The following is a 20,815-nucleotide window of genomic DNA, read 5'->3' on the forward strand; positions in this document are numbered from 1 at the left end:
ATCATGTAAAAAGATAACATATTATATTTTACAATATATTTATCTTGTTAATTTAAATAATTGTAACAAAATCGAAATAATCGACCGAAATAACCCAACCATTTCGATAGAAAACTGAATCGAACCGAACTGAAGAAAAATGGTTCGGACATCAGATTATATATTTGTATAATTTTTTTATCACAGCAAATAATTCATTAAATAAGAGTAAAATTGAAAATTTCTTTCAAAAATTTATTTTTTGAATAACTTTTTAATATGTACGAAAACACACACAAACTTAAATACATGAGACGGAGAATACTCTTGGCTTGTGGCAACTAAATATTTCACACATTTTAAATGCTTCAACCAACTTGTCATCGACTTTTAGTCACATAGTGGAAATATATAATTCATTGCCTGTCTCCCATTATAGAATTGGTAAATCTTTTTAAAATCACACAATTTCTTTTATATTTCACTATTTTCGTATAAAAAACTTTACAATATACTTATGTAATTATGGTTAATTATAAGAATAATACATGCTTACGAATATAGATAAAGAAAGAAACCTTATAAATTGGGAAAAAAATTATAACAAAAAATAAACAATTTCAACCATTTAAAAAAAAAATTTCTCTAAAAAAATAGCTATGATCAATAGTACACAACTAATTAAATGTGTAATTGAATAGCATGAAAATCCAGTGGGCGAGAAGCTAAAGATGGCCGCTGATTTTCGCACATTGTTCTCTCTTTCCGCTTAAGGGTAGGTAATTAGTGGATTCCAGACCCAAATCAAACGAATATTTGTTTTCCTAAAAATAAAAAAATAATCACATTTTATTGAATAATATAATTTAACTAATAAATTTCTAAGAAATTAAAATAATCGTATTCGAAAAATTCGAAATTATCGTATTAAAACTTGATGTAAAAATTGACGAAGATTAGAAAATTGGAATGGTCAGTTTTTCTAAAAAAATAAAACAAATAATCCACATTGGATCAATTAAATTAATATTTTTCAAATTAAAACAAAAATAAATAATGAATAAACTGATTTTTTTTTGGTATTATATGTCGTCAAATTCATTATACTCCAACATATTTATTTATTTACAATTTTGGTTATTTTTTCAACATGACATTAACGGCCTGATGTTGATAAGATGATGTTCACGTGTACGGTGTCAAATCAAAACTCTCGATGAAAAAAATTGTTGAGATGCAATAATTGTCTCTAACAGGAGAGCAGAATTTCTTAATGCATCAAATTTGAAGATTGATGAGGGAGAATACAATTCTTGAAAGATCGAGCTTTGGTAGCCAAGCATCAAAATGCAGCAAAATTATAGAAAAATCAAAAGAAGAAGGATTTTGAAGGAAATAATAAAGCATCTTCATCTTATGATCTTCCAAAGGAAATTAATGGAAATCAAAGGTGTGAAACCACTCATCTCCTTCTTATATGACCTTGACACGACATCGTTTGATAAAATCGAAACAATGAAAAATGAGAACTATATTTTAAACTCTTATTTTGCTCAAAACTTAAAAATCAAGCAATACGCGGAATAAAACAAGACATAATGAACTAAAAAACGATCAAAGCCGATCCTAACAATTTTTGAGCTTGAGCTCATCTTCAGAAAATAAAATAGAAAAATACTTCGAAATCTTAATTGTGTTCATATTCTTTTAGTTCTATAACAACTTTTTTTTTTTTTTACTTAAATCAATACATTAAATAAAATATGAAAACGAAGAAAATGACTCTTCGACTGTAATACGTAGTTATTACAGTATAAATTTCAAAATTATTTTAAAATTAATAACACAATCAGATCGACCAACAGAATTTGCAAATCAAGAACAACCCAGGAATCATCAAACGAGTAAGAACTAGTCGCATCCTATGGAATCAAAATCGACACATTTTTTCCTCGGTTATTACCATAATATACAAACCCAATAGCGACAAAAAAAGACACGAAAATCACAAGAAAACAAGCAAAAACATGACAGAACGAAGAATCAAAGCAACCCACGTGAAAAAAATCATTAAAAAAAGTGTTGTTACATGGCAAATAAATTTAAACAGGGCATTACTATATAATTTTTCAAAATTTACGTTTTTAAAAGTCGAAATAGTGTGATTGTTTTGAAATTCTTGTGAATGATTCAAAGTCTAAAAGTGGAAATATAGGTATAGTATTTTTCAAACACCTAAGATAAATATAGTTGTACAATATTTTTGACAAATTTGGGAAAATTCACACTTTACAAATTTTTTGAATACTTTAGATGTTTAGGGAGCTCCCGTAAAATACTGAATACATATTCGGATCAATTTTGAAAAACAATGTGTTCTCGTGAAATATAAGGGACACATATAATCTAATGATATTGTAGAAGAGAGTTATTTCGACGTAGAGCCAAAGATGACAACGTGAAATACTGACATGATATCAAAAATTGCTGACTTGTCTAATGTTACATCAACAATTGAGCAAAAATATGCAAAAAATAAAAAGTACAAGCTATTATTACGTTGTAACCTCTTGTAGAGAGGGGAATGAACTTACTTAACTACCTATAGTGACCGGAGTTACAACACACATAAAATAGTAAGAGAAAATATTACAATTTATTTGAAAGAAAATGAAGAGGTTGAATGATATCTTCATCTTCCTTATATCTTAGTATTTATAGAAATCTTGGTGGATTTAAAATCCGGACTTCAAAGCTTGTGAATTCTTTTGCCAGTTGTGACCGACAACATCTTGTGAGTGGTGGTCCTTCAACAACTAGTTGATGACTTTTCTTTAATGAATGGTTGAGTGGTCCATCTTTCCACTAATTATTGAAATCGTCTTTTAGTGGTGGTCCATCCTCTACTAATGGAGTGGTTGGATCATACATCTACTTTTCTTTGTCGGAGAATCTTTTTCTTTTGTATTGTCCCCGATGAATTTTTTTTTGTTGTCCTTCACCAATTGGTCATGTTTCTGCAAGATGCTTCCAGTCCAATCTGGGTCTAAAGCGCTTGCCAAACTCTGGTTCCTTTTTGTTCGGGCATTCTGGGCAGATTTTTAATGAGTATCTTCCCACATGAGCCATGTTACAAAATTTCCGACGAGTTTCTTTGCTCTCCAACAGCTTGCTATTCCACAAAAGATTTCGTTTCTTTTCAAATAAGTCTTCTGCAAAACTTGTTGTTTTTCCTATCATAATATTTAACAGGAGCGATCCATTTACAAAATTATGATAAAATTTAAATGAAAACTTGACTTTGTTCATCTCGGTTAGACAGACACATAGACTTCAGGCTCTTCTGGTAGAGATGTCATCTTCAGTTATTGAAGCAACAAGGGGTGTTTCTTCTGTTGGAGGACCCTTGATAAATTTTTGAACACTTGTGTCTGACCTCCTTAACTTGATAAAATTAAAGGCTTCGTGTGAGGCTTTTCTTGTTGGTTTTGGTTCTGTACTGAAAAATTATAATTCCAAAATGTCTCATCTGGATAAATAGTCGTTGTTTGCCTATTATTCATGAACATCTTCTTGGATTCATTTAGGTAAACCTAAGATTTCTTGGAAGCTAGGTGATGTAGTATAAATCGAGGCAAGAGCCCTGAATTCATACCATGCTTTTACCTCATTTGTATATGAATTTAGTTTCATCCATACCCTGCGATATTTTTATGATATATCAACCCTGATTGTGGCTGTGCTAAAGCATATTCTTGTTTTTAATTTCTCTTAGTTTTGTTGATACACCTGAAGTGAGAAACTGTAGTTTCATTAGTACCAATCTTAGATTTGCCCATGTCTCTATTAGGTCTAAGGTTGATCTTTCTCTCTTCAATATCCGAGGTGAAGGGTTGATTTGAAGACTCGAGATAAGGATCTGGAGTTTCAATTTTTGTTTCAACTGACTCATCTGGGGATCCCGTCTTAACACTTGTGCTAGGTGTATTTGAATCCCCTGCTCAAGATATATAGTTATGTATTCGAAAACACTCTCCATTTGGGAAACAACTGGTTTCTCAATATCTGAGAGGATAAGCCTTTGCATTACAGACCATAGCTAAGTATAAGCCTGTAATTCGATAAGAGATTACTCTCTTATTAGCTTGTTGTACCCTACCCACAACTTCTGCATTTAGGGCAAGCTTGTTGAACTCGTTTTGAAGCATTTCAAGATGTTCTCTCAAATGGATCTGTATTTTTATGATGACATCGATATCACTGCTGTGCATCTCTTGTTAAAAAATTTTAGGACTTTGATAAGTTCTACTTTTTTCTTGATATCTAACATTTGTGAGATCATCTTATTTCAAATATTCCAAAGTTTTGGAATAAATCATGTAAATAATCAATCTCGGACATGAGTTCAGATCCATGTTATTTGAGAAAATTCTACTCCTGAAACATTTAATTATACCATAATAGTAAATTTGTATGTTTGAAATAATTTTACTTAGGTTTTGATATCATTTACTAACCCGTAAAATCAATCATTAAAATCAACACATATAAGCGTATTTTTTTCATTTTTTTATTTCAAGGAGTTTAAACACATTTTTTTTGGGTGTGAAGAATCAAGATAAATTTATGTTTAAATTTAAATATTTATTATCTCCAATTTACCATTTAAATTTTGTAATATCCCTACTCCCTAGCTAAGTAGCTATATGTTGAATTTAGTTAGCTTAAATAAAGAGAGTGAATTTTTGCTAGTACCAATGCGATATACTTGTCTTGTACAGGTTTTTAGTTATTTAACTTAAATAATCACATGGGATAATTGAATCATAATTTTTAATTTCAATAATAATAAATAATAAATAAATGAGAATAATTTTTCTCGAGTCTATTAATTTTCAAGGTAGCAGCGTGTCATGCATTTGTGTATGCCATTTTATCAACCTGCTCTATAACTAGGGCAACTAGGTATTCATTTCTTCTACCTGTGCACATATATCTATCTACTAGAGACTTTTGGCACGCAAATACAGTCATTTTTATAATTAATTTGATTTATATTTAAATGAGAATCATATCACAATTGTAAAATTATTGAAAGACTAAATTGCAATTTTGAATGAGGGTAATAATATAATAATGAAAAAAATGAGAGAATAAACTGCAATTTTATTGTCAATTAAAAATTAATTAAAAATTGTCTAAAAATTTTGTTGTATTATATTACATGAATTTTAGATGGCTGAAAATGAATTGTCGTATATGTAGGAGAAAAATTCAACAAACATTTAAAAATGGACATGCACTCGGATAAACAACACATGGAGAGATTTCCGTGGATCTGTGTAATTAGTTTTACATTGATATAATTTTGACAATAAGTGAGGTAGAATCGATTTATAATTTTTAGTATGAAAATGTAATATTTTTAGTATAAAAAATGATATTTTTTTTATGAGTTGTTCGTATTGAAAACTCTCTCACAAAATTAACTTGTGTGATTGTCTCACATGAGTTATTGCCCTAATTCGTTCGAGATCGTGGCTTGGCTAAACTAATTAATTCCTAAACGCGCATGCAATGTATCGAAGTTCCTCTCTTTAAAAATTAAAAAAAATTGTATCAAAGTTTTAGCTTGTAGATGTCCCGCGAGCATGACACAATGATAAAACACTAGGAATGTTAAAAAACATTGTTGATTCGAACTCACTCGATGTTTTGAAAGGCAAGTCACATTTAGAAGGTAGAATCAATTTTGAAAGACAAGGAGTCGTAGTTGGTGTTGCCCTAACTATGGTCATCTCTCAAGACCATTTTGACGAAACTTGGACTTTTGAGTTATATGGACCTAAACTTGCACCATAGGTTATATATAAAAAATAAAGCCAACAAAACCTAATCTTACTGCACAAAACTCACGCCCACACTTCTAAAAGCCCTAGGATTCTTTCTCCACCAGAACACCCATGAATACACACAAATTTTAAGGCTTTTCACATGAAACTTGAAGAAAATTCAGCAAGGTTCCTCTCCGCCGACGTTTCTCGCCTCGCAAGTTGATTTTCGAGCATAATATACTCAAAGATACGCCTTAATCTTCCTTCACTCATCTTTCACACCATATTATGTGTTTGATACACGATTGCATGAAAAACATGATACACTTTATATATTTTCGTTTTTACGGAATAAACATAATAAAACTAGAGTTTTCATATTTCAAAACTCTTGCTTATGATGCACAAAAGGGCTGCCATGGTAGGATTAATAGAAGGGATGTTTTTCCACATGTTTAAGGGTCCTTAGGTGCATGTTTAAAGGCTGAAAAGTAGAGGGCAAGAGGAAGAACCAAAATATGAGATTCTAGAGGCCTAGGGTTTTGATTTTTCTTCCTAGCAGGGCGCGGCCTCAAAGTTTGGGTAGTTCGTTCAAGATCATGGCTTAGCTAAACTAATTAATGCCTAAACGCACATGAAATGTATCGAAGTTCATTTCTTTAAAAATTAAAAAATTGTATCAAAGTTTTAGCTTGTAGATGTCACACAAGCACGACACAAGCATTGTTTGGTGTGCATGATAAAGGGTTATCCGTTCAAAAAAAAAAAGATAAGGGGTTATTGATTTTTAATCATTCACTTATCATGTGTTTGATGTGCATGATTAAGATTGTGATAGGCCCGTTCAGCTCACACCGACTTGCACTGTATGAATTATTGTCATCTTGTTGGTGGTTATATAATTCTTTGGGAGAGAAGGGATGAATGTTTGATTAATTTCAATTTTCCTTTAATATCCTAAAGTTTAAAATAATTATAAACTCAACAAATTTAATAATATTTAAATATAAATTTTAATTTGATTAATATTATAAATAATTTAATTATTATCGATCATATTTTAATTATTATAATATTGTTTTTAACCGTAATATTATAATTGTTATTAACCATTAGTTAATATTCAAATTTGTATTACTATTTTAATTATCATAATAAATTCATATTTATGTTATTATCAAATTTTAATTATTTTCTATAATAATAATCGATTTTTAGTTGTTTTCGGAAATCGAAATTACTGAAACTTTAATAATTAATATAATATTTTAATTTTATTTATAATTTTTTAATTAAATTAATTCTAGAAATTTTATTTATTTATCCAATCATTTTAAGAATATATTACTAATTAATATATGATGAGAGCATTTTAGTAATTATAATATAATTAACAAAAATAATCAAGCAAGCTAAAATAATGTCAAATGTCATATAATTTATCATAATATGTTATTTATCCTTATTTTTTATTTTATAATCACTCTTATTATTATATATCATTTACTTATCCCATCATACGAACCAAACGATGCCTTGGAGGATTAAAAAAAATTGTGGATTCGAACTCACTCGACGTCTTGGAAGGCAAGTCACAATTGGAAAGTATAATCAATTCTAGAACGCAATGAGCCATAGTTGGTTTTGCCATAAATTTCTACGTATTATGAGCGTATAACTATGGTCATCTCTCAAGACCAGTTTGACGAAACTTGGACTCTTGAGTTATATATATATCCGTGTTCATCGCTGAAATGACATGTTATATATGAAAAAACGTACATCAAATATAAGTCTTTGATGGTGTTACTGGCCTTATTTGGTCATTCATATAATTTATATAGGAACAAATGTGATCCTAATTCGTACGTGTGTACATAACAGTGAATATTTTAAAAAATATAAGATATCTTACAAGATATAATAACGAGATTGATAATGGTGAATTTTTTTTAAAAAATTCATTCTTCAATCTCCATTAATACATTTTTAAAAGGGAAAATCGATTTTGGTCGATTATGGAATGTATAAATATAATTCAATTTTTGTGTTCTCTAATGATTTTGATAATATTATTCAAATTTGAAGAAAACTTTCGCTTTAAAAAATCCAAATATCTCAATTTTGATTCAAATTTTAAATATTTATAATTAGATTTTTTCAAAAACCAGAAAAATAAAAATAAAAGCAATTATAGAGATAATAATGGAAAATGCAAACTTCAACTAGACATTTAACAAGTAACAGAAGTTCCACCAAATATCAAACCCTATGAATAAAAATAAAAATAAAATAAAGAACCATTAAATTTCCTAAGTCTAAAACCCTAAACGAAATTCCAATTCGAACGAAACAAAAACTCTAATTACAAATTGCCTCCACCACGAGCCTCTTTTTCACTCCAGCATCACAACCTGCTGATCCGAGTGTGTCTTCGCTTGCATGAACCGAGCAAGATTCTTTCCCCACACATTCCTACAAAAAACAATTCGTAACAAGATTTTTTTTTTGATAAAAAAAAATTATGAAATTAGAAAAAATTAAGGATGTAATAAAATTATCAAATAGATCGACCCAACTCATAAAAATATATTAATTTTTTATACTTAAAAGTATTACTTTTCACTCACCGTCTCATGGATACACAATCTGCTTTAAAATTATATACCTTTTGGACAATGGAGAGCACGTCATTGGAAGCTTCACATGAGCCCTTCTCGAACGAGCCACAAGCCCCTCCAACTTCGCCGAAGCTCGCGAACTTGATCTCCGAGATCGCCTTCCCTTGGCACGAAAGCTCCATGTGGTTGCCCTCGTAGGCGTTGCCGCATACGCTTCCCACACGAACTGTATTGAAGTTGACAAGAGACGGGTCGCCTCCGAATTCTTCGAAGAGCACGAGCTCGTTGTCTCCCTCGGTCATGAAAGAACGGGGCACATGGTACCTAAGAAGTCATATGACTTGTTAACATTCGGATAAAAACATTTCAAATTCAATTTGTGTAACATTTTTTCCTTAAAGTGACTAACCATCTTTGTGAAGGTTCCCCGCAGTTTGTGGCACATTTCCAGCTCCAGTACCCGCCTCGGTAGTCGCAAGGATCGTTCGAGCAAGTGTCCTCGGTCATGTAACTAGGCCAATATCGGCCGAGGCTGTTGCCATTAACCCAAGCAAGACCTTTCCCTAGTCCGCGTAAGTCTACTACGACGGAATCGTCACCGATCGGAGGCTTGAAAGTAGTCTAAAATTTCAAAGAATAAATAGTTATATATAAATATATATATATCTTCTTAAACTTAAACAAAATAACACGATAAGCATATATTTACCTTGTACCAAGTGAGCATCCTATTGACAGGGAGATCAGTGGATTGCCATTGGGAATCAGATTTGGGATCAGCCTTAAATAATTTGTCATCCAACCCTTTCAATCCAATCTTGTAACTCCATTTGTGGCTTGACAAGTCTTTGATGATCGTCTCGTCGCCCTTCTTTCCGATGATCTCGATCGGTCCAGGTAGTCCAACTCGTACCGAATCAAATTCACCTCCGTAGTTCTGTAAAAAAGAAAAACGATCAGTAATAATAGTAGTAGTAGCAGATATAATTTTTCATATCGATAAGTACCGTTAGTCCAATGGTAGCACTTAGTATAGAGATTTGGTTCTTTCCAGGCTTGAACTTAACATCCTTCTCGAAAACATAGTTAAAAACTCCATAGGTGGCCCATTGGGAGGCTGAAAAATTCAAAATAAAAATTTTCCCTTTTTTATATTTTTACAAAAAAAAAAAAATTAAATAATTCCAACATATATAAATTAATTACTCACCAAGATACTCCCCATTGACATAAGCATGCATAACATGTCCAGTGCCATTCACACGAAGAGTCATTGTGTCACCAATGATTGGATCGTTCTTGTCAAGATTCACACTGTTCAAAAAAGAAAATTAAAATTAAAACAATTTTTTTAATTTAAAATATATAATTTAGAGATTATATAATATACATCGTATAAATATATACCTTGTCAAGTACCACAAATAATCGCTAACATCATTAATAGCCTTTTGGTCGACAAGTTGGCCGGAGGAAAGCTGACCCTTGCCAAGAACAACTGGTTCATCGATGATCTCCGGCCTCCATTTCCAGTTCAGTCCGGTCGGCTCGTTTTCTGCTCCATTCGGCTTCTTCACCATCACCGACGTTTGAGTATTCACCTAAAAATTTTCGAAAAGTTTAGGATTAAGTCAATAAATGTTTTGAATCCATGCGTTAGCATACCTTAGCCGTGTTGTAAGCTTCGGTTTTACAATCGAGGAGGATGCTAACGGACCATGCGGGCACGTGGTAGTCGACCCCGTTGTAGTTTATGGTAGCATCACTCGAGGAGTTGGCGTTGCCAAGGAAACAACTCGAGACACCATTGTATTTGAACTCAGTGATCTGCAAAAATTCGTCTTAATCAAATGTAAAATTATTAAAAACTTTGTAATATAATATAATTATGGAATTTAAAAACATACGTAATTGTAAGATCCCAAGTCGGTATTGTTATAATCTCCGTAGGTCAAAACTTTCTCCATCGAATGCAACACATCGTGGAGCTTCTTCAAGTGTCCGTATTTTGGTTGATTCAAATCACCTGAAGTATATATTAAATTTTAACATTAAAATAAAATAAATAAAAATTTTACATTTTCAAGAATTATATAAATATTATGTAATGAATTTGGTTTACCGTATTCGTTAAGGGGTGCATTGTAATCGTAAGATGTGGTAATGTAAGGGCCACCTGCGGTTCTTCCGAAGTTGGTTCCTCCATGGTACTGTAATAATATTAACAAAAATCAACAAAAAAAATGATGATTAATTTTTTTTTGGTAATAATTAATATCAAACGTAAAAAGAAATATATTTGATAAAACCATATAATAATTTTGGAATGTCCCCATATTTTCGAAAAATCGAGCAACAGAAAAGGCGAGATCCTCAGGAGTTCTGTATGGATGTTTGCTGCCCCAGTTCTTGAACCTAAATAAATAAACATTTACATCAAATAAATCATAATATTTGTAATAAATATTTCAAATATATATATATTTTAAATACTAGACTAACCATCCAGTCCAATTTTCTGTCCACATCTTGGGGCTGTTTGGATTATTGGGAGTGAACTGATCACAGTAGAAGCCATTGCATGTGTTGATCTGCAAATTTCACAATCAAGAAATGTAAATTAAATTAAATATTGTAAACCAAGATATATATAATAATTAAAAAAATATGATATATTTACCACAGAGGGAGGGGCATCATCTTCTTGGCACATGATCCATGGAACCCCAATGTCCAGTGAGTTAGCCATGCTTGCGCACCAATTCATGTACGCTTTTCCAGCATCGCCGTATGACGAAATAACGTTTCCATACTCATTTTCAATCTGTAAATAATTTCAAACGTGATTAGTTTCCATTTATTGAGTTTCAAAATTATAATATAAGGTTACACACAGAGAGAGAGAGAGATATATATACATATATATATACACGAACCTGAGCAAGAATGATGGGACCTCCTTGTGATGCAAAGAGGTTCTCTTTCTTTAACATGTCCACTATCAATGTAGTGAAATTTTGCATCTCATTCTGAAAATGTATGGAATTTTTTTAAAATGATAATAATAAAAATATATATATATATATATATTAAAAGGGTTTTAGCTAATTACCATGTAAACAGAATTGGACGTTCGAAGCTCAACCCCAGGCATATTATGCAACCACACGGGGAATCCTCTGAAGTAGGCAAGATGTAAGCATGTGATTTATACTTAACATTTTAAAAATCAATATTAAGCTAAAAAATTATAAGATTTAAAATTTTTATTCACATTAATGTTGATTTTGAAAGCATAGGTTATAATAAACTCATTGGTTCCATATATATATATCACTTACCCATAATTCCATTCTGCACAAACGTAAGGTCCAATACGAAGAACAGCGTAGAGACCTTCATTCTGGACTGTTTTAATGAACCTCACAAGATCCAAGTTACCCGAAAAATCATACTGGCGACGAAGAGGCTCGTGCGCGTTCCAGAAGACGTATGTCTCGATGGCATCCAAGCCACCTTCCTTAGATTTCTTGATCAGATCAGGCCACATCTGATCATATGACAATCAAAAGAACACGACGTTAGCGAATCTCGTTGTTTAAGGATTCTTGTTTCGGTACATAATTTTTTAAATGTTAGGTAACCATTTTTTTGTACGTACCTCGGCGGTGCTTCGTGGGTAGTGGATCGAGCCCGAAAGTATGATTCTACGTTTCCCGTTGATCGTGAGGGCTCTTCCATCGTGAGAAACGATGTCGGCGTACGAGGGGATGAAGCAAAGTAGAGCCAAAATGAGGAAGAGGAAATGGGGTTTCGAAGAAATCATGGTGGATTTGTGTTGTGAGAAATGTGAGTGATGAAGTTACTAATAGTGTGAATTTATAGAATTTTGGGGATAAATTTGAAAATTTTGGAGATTTGAATATAGATTAGATACGATAATCGTTTACAAGATTTTTTTGTTGTTGTTGTGCTAACTTTATTCGGGATTTTTTGGTCACTTGGACATTCTTTTTATCTTGGTTATCTTCAAATAATTCACTCGACAAGTTTAAAAATGGGAATAAAAATTAAGTGAAAATTTCCATTTTACAAATGTTTGTGAGAGAAACTTCCAAGGATTATGAAATGGATATAGATAGATAAATTCAAATGAGATTTTCAGTTATAGAAATCCAAACATATCTCTGGATTTGAATAATCGAACCTAAAATGGTTATCTGTTGTCAAATTCTTTCGACTTAAGAAAAATCAGATCCGAACAAACTCACTTTAACGATTTAGAAACAGGTTATTTGCATTAAAATTTAATGTTCAAAATTAGGGTGATCAGGGCGGATGAGAACTCTTGGTTTCCATTCATGAATTTTACATATATTAAATCAAATAAATTAGTACATAAAATATAAATACAAATTATATAAATTTAAACAAGTATAAGAATTTGTCTCGATTTAAGATATACCATAAACTGTTTTAATTTTTTTTTTATATTATATGATATTATTATATTATTATTAAGATCACAGATATAGACTAACATTTTGTGTAATGGTCTATTAATTTTTTTTAAATACCAAGAACATTCATAATATAACAACCATTTTATCTAATGATAACCCATAAAATTTTAAAAGTACTATCCTATATATTCATGCTAATTTATTATTCCAACACATTAATTTATAAAAAATATTACGTACTTAAAAAAACATTTTCAAAAAGTCATCATAATTAATTACGAATAATCTTATGAAAACTCATCCTTAAAAATTATTAAATTCAATATAAATTCTTAGTAATTATATGTAATTGATTTATTTATTCAAATATCTATATAATACTAGTATACATGAATTGCATCTTGTTGCCAAACTCCATACTGGATGAGCTTCAAAAGATCATGAACAATTTTGGTGGGGATTCAATTTAAGTAGTGCAAGATGTAATCATTGGATCGTCTGTGTTAGAAAAGAACTTGGTGGTTTAGGCTATCGAAATTTGGAAGGCTACAACCTTGTCATGCTTACGAATCAAGGCGGGAAATTTGTTTTTGTCAATGATCATTAACTCTTCAAAGAAAAATATTTCCGGATAATCAACTTTTGAATGCAAGCATAGGTTCAAATCCTAGCTTCAAATGGAGAGGGAATATGCTGGAAAACTGGTGATGTGCGATCCATTAAATTTTTTTGAGACCCTTGATTCCGATCATGATAACTTCTCTTAAAATATTTTTATTATTTTAAATTTTTAGTGATTGATAAAATAAATAGAATCAAGTTGTTTGAGGATTCAACTGTTCACTTTATTGTAAAATAGGATTTTAGATCGATGGATCAAATCTGCCTTTTTCAAGCCGTTTAGGAGTTCAAGCCGCTCTGTCTAGAAATCCAACCGTTGTATTTTATTGAACTCCAGCTGCAAGACACTTCTGACAAGTGACCGGTCCAAACTATTAAATGTATTGCACGAGTTCAAAACGTCGTTTTACAATCGTACTACAGAAAGGTCAATATTGAGGATTCCCAAATGGATGTTGTATTTCAAGCCATTCAGTTAAAAGTTCAATATAGAAATATTACACAATATCCTATCAATTCCAGAAATGACAGAAAAATACTCTATTCGGATATGGTATGTCAGCTTTATCAAAAACATGGACTTAAAGTCGAGAGGACATTTATGATCATTTGATGATAAGAATGATGTATGCACATATTATCGAACTTACAAATTTGAGCTAGGAATCAAGACAGAAGAGGAGACATTCACTCTTCAACCCACAAAAGCAGTAGCCCCCATAACATCAACTCCAACCCTTGCTTAAAATGTGTCCAGCAGAAAAATTCCTGACCAAATGAGCAATGAGACTATATCTTTATTTGTTAAAAATTTTGGAAAATTTATGAAAAAACCAGTCCAAATTTAAATCTTATCGTAAAAAAGATCAGGCTGATAATAATCAAGATTGTTTTAACTGTGAAAAACAAATCCATTTTATTTCAGATTGTAACGGACCTGAGAAAAATGAGAAAAACCGTTTGAAAAATGGAGGTACAAAGATGAAAGAAGATCTTTATAGAAGAAGAAAGATCAAAGAGTGTTGTTGCTAAGAAATCAAAAGCAAATGGGCTGACTCAGATTCAGACCAATCCAATTCGAAGACCTCATCAGGTGGAAGTGATTATGAGAATGTCCAGTGTATAATTGAAAATATTGAGCTAGAGACTTCTGAAGTAGAATTGGAAGCTACCAATGACATGGTATTTCATTTTGATTCAACTGAGTTTACACATGATAATCTTGTCATGGCACTTCAAGACATGGTGGATGAGTACAAAAGACTTGTAATTATTCCAAGACAGAAAACAAAAACTTGAAAGATAAGTCAACTAATTTTAGATGCTTGCTGTGAAAGGAGGTTGGCGGTTTGAAAGTAAAATTTAATCTGCTAGTGGCTGAAAATTATAACATTCGGAGAGTGTTCCAAGAAACGTTGAATGAAAACAAATGGTTGACACTTCTAGTCGACTCTTGGAACAAATCTTCTAATTCAAAAGAAAAGATGCATTAGTTGCAAAAACCAGCTGGCGATAGAACTCAGATAGGGTTCGGAAATAATGAGTGCAAAAAATATGAGCCAAGACTCAATCGTACCTAGACAAGGGAATGTAAAAAATGATTAACTTTTTCAGGTTTAGCATGATATATGAACATGATCAACCTGAAGTTCAACCCAACTGAAATGCAAATTTTGATAACAAAGACATGCATCATGACTTATGTTACATTGAAACGGAGAGTTCTAAGTCCGACCAATTATGACTAAAGGGTAGACAAAATCAAACCGATCACAACAGCTTGAAATGGTCTTGCAGAAAGACAAGTCTAATTGGACATTACTCTTAGAAGGGAAAAGCAAACCGTTATCACAATTTTCGGCAGGTTCAAAAGAGATACAGATTAGAAGAAAAGGATGAAAGACCTAAATAACATTCTGTGAGAGAGAGAACACAACACATATCACATGTATATGCACATAACCGCACCTTATTGGGAAAACACAATGGAAAATTTGTTCGGATAATTCAAGTTTGGGTCCTGAAATAATTCTTTCAGCAACCCAACTAGTCTTGGGTACCAAAGTCTTATTCTGATGATTGCAGGTACAAAAGAAGAAGATTATTAAATAATATATCCGGTTCTAGGACAGTGAGTGTTCGAGGCACATGATTGGTGACTTCAAAATGTTATCAGAAGTAACTGATTTTAAAAGACCAATAATTACATTCAGTGAAAATTCCAAGGTTAAAACCATGAGTAAGGGTAAGATTATCCATGGTAAGGTAATTGTTAAGGATATGTTACTAGTTGAAAATCTTTTATATAACTTGATTAACATAAGTCAATTATGTGACAATGACCATTCTATTGTGTTTCGAAAGCACACTTGCACTGTTAAATCTGTAAATTGTGACATAATGTTAACTGGAGTGAGAGAACAAAACACTTATAAAGTTAGCTGGAATGATGACAACCTAAGTGTTTCTACATGCTTTATTGCTTTGCATGATAATAAAAATTGGCTTTGGCACAAACAAATTAATAATCTAAACTTCAAATCTATTGCTAATCTCGGCAAACAAACTGGTATCAGGTTTGCCCAACATTGATAACTCCTGAGCTCTAAAAATCAGACCACTGCCCATTCAATTTATGATCCAGATATTACAAAGTGAGAGAACCTCTGTATTGGATAGGATCAGGAGTGGCCGAGGCACTTAGTTCAAAATTAGACTGCTCTCAACCTATCTAGAAGATAATGACATCATGCATTAGCATTCAGCCGCTAAATCGCCTCAATAAATGGAGTTGCTAAGAGAAGAAACATAATACTCGAAGAGACGTATCGAACCATGCTAGCATAAACTAGTATCTCTCAAAGATTTTGGGCAGACGTTGTTAACACTTCATGTCATGCAGAAAACAGATCTACGATGAACTAGAATAATGGAAAGACTCCGTGTGAGATCTGGAAAGGTAAACATCCAGAAATTTCATATTTTCGGATATTTGGTTGTAAATGTTTCAATAATAACAATAAAAAAACACAATTAATCGCTTATGATGCTAAATATGACATTTGTGTGTTTTTAGGCTATTCAGCAGCCAACAAAACTTATAGAGTCTATAATTATAGAACTCCGAACTTTGAATAATCTGTGCATATAGTATGAATCATCTATCTACCAACATAATAATAGTAGAAATGTGCATGATTTAAGCAATAGATTATATGCTACTGACCTTGAATCTAGCAGTGATCTTGAGATAAATTTGAGCAGAACTCAATTCGGAAGAAATATAGCCGTTCGTGAAGAAATTGCACGAGATCAAGCCTTTCGGAAACTAAGTCGATGGACAATCACCAGCCAAAAATTCTTCGAGTGGATGATGATGTTGAGGACCATGAAAATGCAACAGTTCAACAACCTGAACACAATCCGTTTGAACTTAGCCTTCGATAAAAAAAATCATCTACTCGAGCTGGTCATTGATAAGCCAACTACTCATCTTAGAACTAGAAAAAAAAATGACAGATCAATTCATGCATGCTGTATTTGTATCCCAAATTGAGCTCAAGAAAAATGATAAAGCCTTAGGAGATTTTAACTAGATATATATCACGGAAGAAAAATTAATTCAACTTGAAAGAAGTAAAGTGTGTCATTGAGTTCCCAGACTGGTCAATATGCATGTAATTGGAACTAGATAGGTATTCATAAATAAAATGGATGAAAATGGTTCAGTAGTATGAAATAAGGATAGATAATAGCTCAAAGCTATAGACAAGAAGAAAACTTAGATTTTGGTGAACCGTTTGCTCATGTTGCTAGACTTGAGGTCATCAAAATATTTTTGCCATTTTTGCATTTAAAGATTTTAATGTATATCAAATGGATGTTAAATAATCATTTCTGAATGGTTTACTTAATGAAGAAGTCTATGTTGAATAAAATCCTGGTTTTTTTAGTTACACTCATCTTGTTCATGTCAATAAATTTGATAAAGTATTGTATGCATGGTTTAAAACAAGTATCTCATGGTATGACATCTTAACTAAATTATGGCTTGAACATAACTTTGTTATAAAAACAATTGATAAAACATTGTTTAGATTTACTGAAGGTGATCATTCATTACTTGTGCAAATATATATTGATGATATTATATTTTGATGTACTAATCCTAATTTATGTGAAATATCATCCAAGATCATACAGAAACAATTTGAAATGAGCCTGATGGGATAATTGACATTCTTCCTCAGATTACAAGTAAAGCAGCTTGAAACATACGTTTTTATCAATCAGGCTAAATATACTAAAAACTTACTAAATAAATTTGATATGAAAAATTGTGTTGTTGTTGCACGTCAATGAGCTCGTCAATCAACCTTGGCAAAGATGATGAGAGAATATAAGTGAACATCACTATGTACATAGGATTAATCGGATCATTTTTGTATCTGACCGCTAGCTGGCCAGACATTATGTTTGCGGTTTGTTTGTGTTATCGCTTTCAAGCTATTCCTATGAAACCTCATTACACGACAGATAAATGCATACTTAAATATCTTAAAGGCATTCAAAATGTGGGTATTCATATCTTAAATACTCAAGTATTTGCCTTGTTGGATATTCAGATGCAGATTATGCATGTTGTAAAATTAACTGGAAGAGTACTAGCGATTCATGTCAATTATGGTGAGATAGACTGATCTCTTGGTTCAGCAAAAGCAAATCTCAATTGCCACATCAATGGTTGAGGCTGAGTATCTAGCCGATGAGAGTTGTTGTGTGCAACTACTTTGGATTCAGAATGAAGACCCAAAGAATTAACACACAAAGCCATGAATTAAAAACACATTCAAGCCATGAATTCAAAGAAGAATTTTAAGAGCCATAACAACATGTTAATGGTGTTTAAGACCATTAAGAAGGCCATAAACATGGTTGTAAAGGTAGTCTTTTCACCTCATTTCCATGAGCCTATAAATAGTGACCAAAGGATAGGAGAAATCACACATTCCAGTAGCATTTCAGCAACTCATTCTTGTCTATTTTTGAAGCACCGCAGTAGCCAAATTCTTGTCCGGTTCAACGTAGTCCAGCAGCTTTCGTGTCCGAATTTTAGTTGTCTTTCCCTCAAATCTTTGAAGATTATCATCAAGTAAGTGGGCTTTTGCTATACTCTTACGTACACTTGCATTTCATAAGTGTACTTGTAAAGGCCTAGAAATCTGTGCTTGAAAAATTTCGGAAAATTTAAAAATTTTCTTTTTTAAAAAATAAAATTGCCTCATTCATAATTGAACTGATGAATAAAGTTTGATGTTCAAAGTGGCAGCGGAAGAAATCTAATGTTTGCAAAATACCGACTTAAAAATAATTCAGCAACATAAAAACTTGGTTTCAATTAAAAATAATAAATGCTGAAATGAGGTCCTCGGGTTCCACCACTGCCGACCCAAGCTAGCTCACTGGTCCCCGCCCTCGGTCCCGACATCATCAGCAGCACCTACAACAATCAAGTCTAGTGAGTCCAAAGACTCAACATGCATATATCGTAAATAACAAGTAAATAAATAGTAAAAATTTTGCATGGGATAATAATATCATGTCATGCGGTATAATGTGAAAATAACTGGTCGTGAGAAATTATAATACGTGCATTACTGAACTGAAAATCATAATGAAAATGTTTGCTCCTTGGAGCCCTGTCATGAAATAACTGTAATAATTTTCTGGTGAGATTATGGTCTATGCAAGTGGTCCCTGAACTGAGCTGACCGGTAACTGGCGACCGGAATAAAACTGAACTGACCGGTAACTGGCGACCGGGCCGGTAACTGGCGACCGGACTTAATAATGTATGTCTGATCAGACTACTGCCACAGTATACTGGGTGAAACAACCGAACTGACCGGTAACTGGCGGCCGGGCCGGTAACTGGCGACCGGACTTAAGCATGATAGTAAAGTGACCACAAGCAATATCACATAAATCTCAAAATTTGTATTTTTGCACGTAATATAATTAATTAACATAATTAAATATCATGTCATAATTTTGCTGATTGGATTGGATCGCTCACAGGCTCGCTGCAATCTAAATGTGTCATGAAAAATATGCAATAGCTTTAAAATGCACAACTATTCAATTAAACCCGAAAGTGCGACAATTACGTCCAACGACTCTGTATTTAAACATGACCCCGAACCAACCCGAACTAACACTGAACTAACATGTAGTCATGATTAAAATACACCCAAAAAGATGAAATAATGCTCCAAAAATGATGAGGGTCGAAATCTAGGTGAAATGGAGGCCAAAACACTAAACGCTCTTTCGAAAGTCAATTTGGCACATCGCACCGTAAATTCTCGTACGCCCTCAAATATGATCCGAATCACAAAAGGCCAAAAACATGCCCTTCCTAACTCAATGAGGCACTGTCCAGTCCAAGGCCATAGGCTAAAAGCCAATCAAGAACTCGAACGAGCCACCGAACCGACGCAGCAAGTTGCTGTCCAGAAAATTCCAGTAGCTGCGCTTGGTTTCCTTACGTTGTTTTCGAGACTACCGGCCATTCGAGCTTGAATCACCGACCAGAGACTCTTACCAACATCCCAAGGAATGATTTGAACCATGGCTAAGGGCTTTAGACCAGCCACAATTCGAAATATTCCAGCAATGAACCAAACATTACAACCGAGAACAAATTCTGCACGTAGGATGCATTGCTTTTGTTTTGCTGTCACGAATCATTCCAATGGCCATTTTATTGACCATGACATGATCTAGACATCTAGGGGCATGGTGTAAACCGTGGCTAAGGGCCATAGGCCAACCAAGATCCACACCATTCCCTAAAATTCGAAACAACACAAGCTGAAAAAGAGAGGAAGCCGAAAGGGGAAAGGGGCTGTTCTTGAGTTTTATTTAAAAACCGATGCACCATGGACCAAGCCACCAAAAGGGTGACATAGTCACGTCTTAGACATACTAGGGAAGTGATCTAACCATGGCTATAGGCCCCTAGGGCAGCCATGATCAGGTCCATTCCCTTGGACAGCAGCAACAGATTTTTTTTTTCTTTTCGAAGACTCAAGTGGCAAGAATGTTAAGTTGCTGTCATTTTCGTGTCTTCAAGCGTGCATGGGGTTCAATGAATGGACCAACATGGTCCTAACGCATCCTATTACATGTCTAGATGTCGCCTTGGGAGCCTGGAATGGAACCAATACCTGAAATCCACAAAACAAAGCAACCCGTGAAGCACAAGAGAAAACCGAAAAATTCTGCATGTTGCATT

At 32.8% G+C, this 20,815-nt stretch overlaps 1 protein-coding gene across 1 annotated transcript; it reads right to left on the reverse strand.

Moving 5' to 3' along the window:
* Positions 1-8,045: 8,045 nt before the first annotated feature.
* Positions 8,046-12,279, reverse strand: LOC140962415 (beta-galactosidase 15-like). The gene is made up of 17 exons (XM_073421290.1): positions 12,096-12,279; positions 11,776-11,984; positions 11,547-11,613; positions 11,371-11,463; positions 11,115-11,258; positions 10,937-11,025; positions 10,744-10,849; positions 10,557-10,644; positions 10,342-10,460; positions 10,100-10,261; positions 9,842-10,035; positions 9,645-9,748; positions 9,442-9,551; positions 9,144-9,371; positions 8,844-9,055; positions 8,482-8,758; positions 8,046-8,288 (listed from the first exon to the last, which is right to left on the reverse strand). Exons 1-17 carry the CDS (start codon positions 12,258-12,260, stop codon positions 8,175-8,177), a joined length of 2,481 nt encoding a protein of 826 aa, XP_073277391.1. The 5' UTR covers positions 12,261-12,279; the 3' UTR covers positions 8,046-8,174.
* Positions 12,280-20,815: the final 8,536 nt, after the last annotated feature.

Source organism: Primulina huaijiensis, chromosome 17, assembly GCF_012295235.1.
Source record: "Primulina huaijiensis isolate GDHJ02 chromosome 17, ASM1229523v2, whole genome shotgun sequence".
NCBI lineage: Eukaryota > Viridiplantae > Streptophyta > Magnoliopsida > Lamiales > Gesneriaceae > Primulina > Primulina huaijiensis.